At 35.3% G+C, this 2126-nt stretch overlaps 1 protein-coding gene across 2 annotated transcripts in view; it reads right to left on the bottom strand.

Annotated features, from left to right (window-relative positions):
• Positions 1-1108, bottom strand: part of LOC110017954 — a 17866-nt gene extending 16758 nt beyond the window's left edge. For both annotated transcript variants that reach the window (XM_020715132.1, XM_020715133.1), the window contains exons 1-4: positions 828-1108; positions 677-743; positions 528-567; positions 303-435 (exon numbers count right to left, since the gene is read on the bottom strand). In XM_020715132.1, the coding sequence (XP_020570791.1) occupies positions 303-435; positions 528-567; positions 677-743; positions 828-1085 (498 nt within the window). In that variant the 5' untranslated portion in view covers positions 1086-1108. The remainder of the gene's footprint in view (positions 1-302; positions 436-527; positions 568-676; positions 744-827) is intronic.
• Positions 1109-2126: the final 1018 nt, after the last annotated feature.

The raw sequence follows: 2126 nt of genomic DNA, 5'->3' as shown, positions 1-2126 counted from the left end.
TTTTTCATATATATATATATATAACTAGTATACAATATGTAATTACAAAATTACCCTGCACAGTACCACAGGGGCGTTGCCCCCGCACCCCCAATCTACTTAACGAAACCCCCCTTAATTGGACAAATGCTTCCACTCCGCTCCAGAATCTATCACTTATCTGGTATATGAGTCATACCTAACACTAATCAAACTTTTTTTTTTAAAATATGTTTCTTCTATACAAAAAACCAAAATAGTCCTAAGTTGAATTGTAACATGACAAGTGCTCAAATTTTGGAAAGAAAAGGGGGGCATTGTACCTCTAAGAAACGTTTCCTGGCCTCATCCACTCCGTAAATTTGTGCTTCACAAAGAAAGCACCAAATGGACTCCTCGGTATCATTAGGATTCTCGGCCACATCCAACCTGAACTGATCTGCTCCTTCTTCAAATCTTCAGGTAAAAAAACTACAACAAGATCACAATCCCAACCTTCTTTCACCAGACCAAAATCAAATCTTCAATAAGGGGATGCATTGGAATACCTATTCAAATAGTATAGAGAAAGCCCTCTCTGCCAAAGATCTATGATTAGATGCTAGATTTTTAGTAGTTTACCATCCAATACGAATCGAATTAAGACTGGTCAGAAATATAAGATACGAAGCTGAATTTCGAAGAGAAATTGACTTACAGCCCTTTCGACGAGGGTCTAGTGCTATCGCACGATCAAACTCGGCCAATGACCCGTCTACATTTCCCTACAAATCAGGTTTCTCACAAATTTAGTAATGGGTTTAGGGTTTAAAGTGAAGAGAGGAGGAAAGTGGCGATGCGTCCTTCACCTGACGAAAAAGAAGCATCCCACGGCGAACGGCAGTTGAGGCAGCGCGAGCACGGCCTCCGGCGTCCCCGGTGAGTGCATCCCAGATTGCGTAAACCGAGGAGAAGAAGAGGGGACGAGGTACCGTTGAGGCCATCAGTGACCGGCGCGCCCATGAGTGCAATGGTCTAAACGGCAGGAGGCTTGATGGCAGAAGCTTGGAGATAGCCGTCGAGGAGCTCAGTGGAGTAGACGAGGGAAGAAGTTGGGAGTGAGGCATTGAAAGAAGATGGAGAGAAGATAACGTAATTTTCTCCTTTTTTTTTTTTTAATTTAACTTTGTTTTAAATAAAAAAAAACCAAAAAAATAATAGCTTATACTTAAATTTTGGGTATTTACAAGCATATTATCCAATTCATATGCATTAATATATCAACCATCTATACTTTAATTTTTATTTACAAATCACTCAATCTATGTTGAAAACGTAGATATAAAAATTAAAGTGTAGGTGATAGATATATTAATTATGGATTAGAAAATCAGACGGAACCGACTGGTTCAACCGTGAATCATCGGTACTTCGGTTCGGACTGACTTAATAAACGCCCTTGCATCGAACCAGGTTGAAATGGATTAAACTGGCGAAAATTGGTTGGTTTGATCGAAAATTGTATTTTTTAATACTTAAGTGGCGTTGGAAACAAAATGTGGCCTCTGCATGGGGAGTTTCCAATGGAGAAGAAAAATATTAAAAAGTGCAAACCAGTAGCTGATAAATGGAGTTTGGTGGAAGAAATGAGTACAACTCTTCAGTGTCATGTGGCAGATTAGGAATGGGAGTAAGAGAAGCCAACATATCTTTGAAAAATTTTACCCCTGGATTTTGATAATATTTAATTTTATTTATTATATATATTTATTTTTTAAATTATCATAATGCAATTTTTCTATTTCATCCTTAATTTTAAAAAAAATAATAACTATAATTTAAAATAATTCCTAAAATTATTTTGATGTTTATTATTTAAATATTGATCTATTTATTTTATATATTAATAAGTTTTTTTTAATATTTATATCATTTATGTCATATTTAAATAAATTTATAATTTATTTCATCATCGGTTTAACCTCCAGTTCAACCCAGGTAAAACTAGTGAACCTTGAACATTTCCTTCTTTTAGTTTGATGTTTGGTCTTGTTTTCTCAACCTTGATATTAATACATGGGAATTGGGTGGTAAAAATTTAAATGCTTCTATTTTTTTTAAAATGAGTGATGATCATTCCTATCATAAAATTTTTGGAGCATTTACAT

The sequence above is a fragment of the Phalaenopsis equestris genome, unplaced genomic scaffold (genome assembly GCF_001263595.1).
Source record: "Phalaenopsis equestris unplaced genomic scaffold, ASM126359v1 Scaffold000002, whole genome shotgun sequence".
Taxonomy (NCBI): domain Eukaryota; kingdom Viridiplantae; phylum Streptophyta; class Magnoliopsida; order Asparagales; family Orchidaceae; genus Phalaenopsis; species Phalaenopsis equestris.
This window is presented reverse-complemented; position numbering and strand designations above follow the sequence as displayed.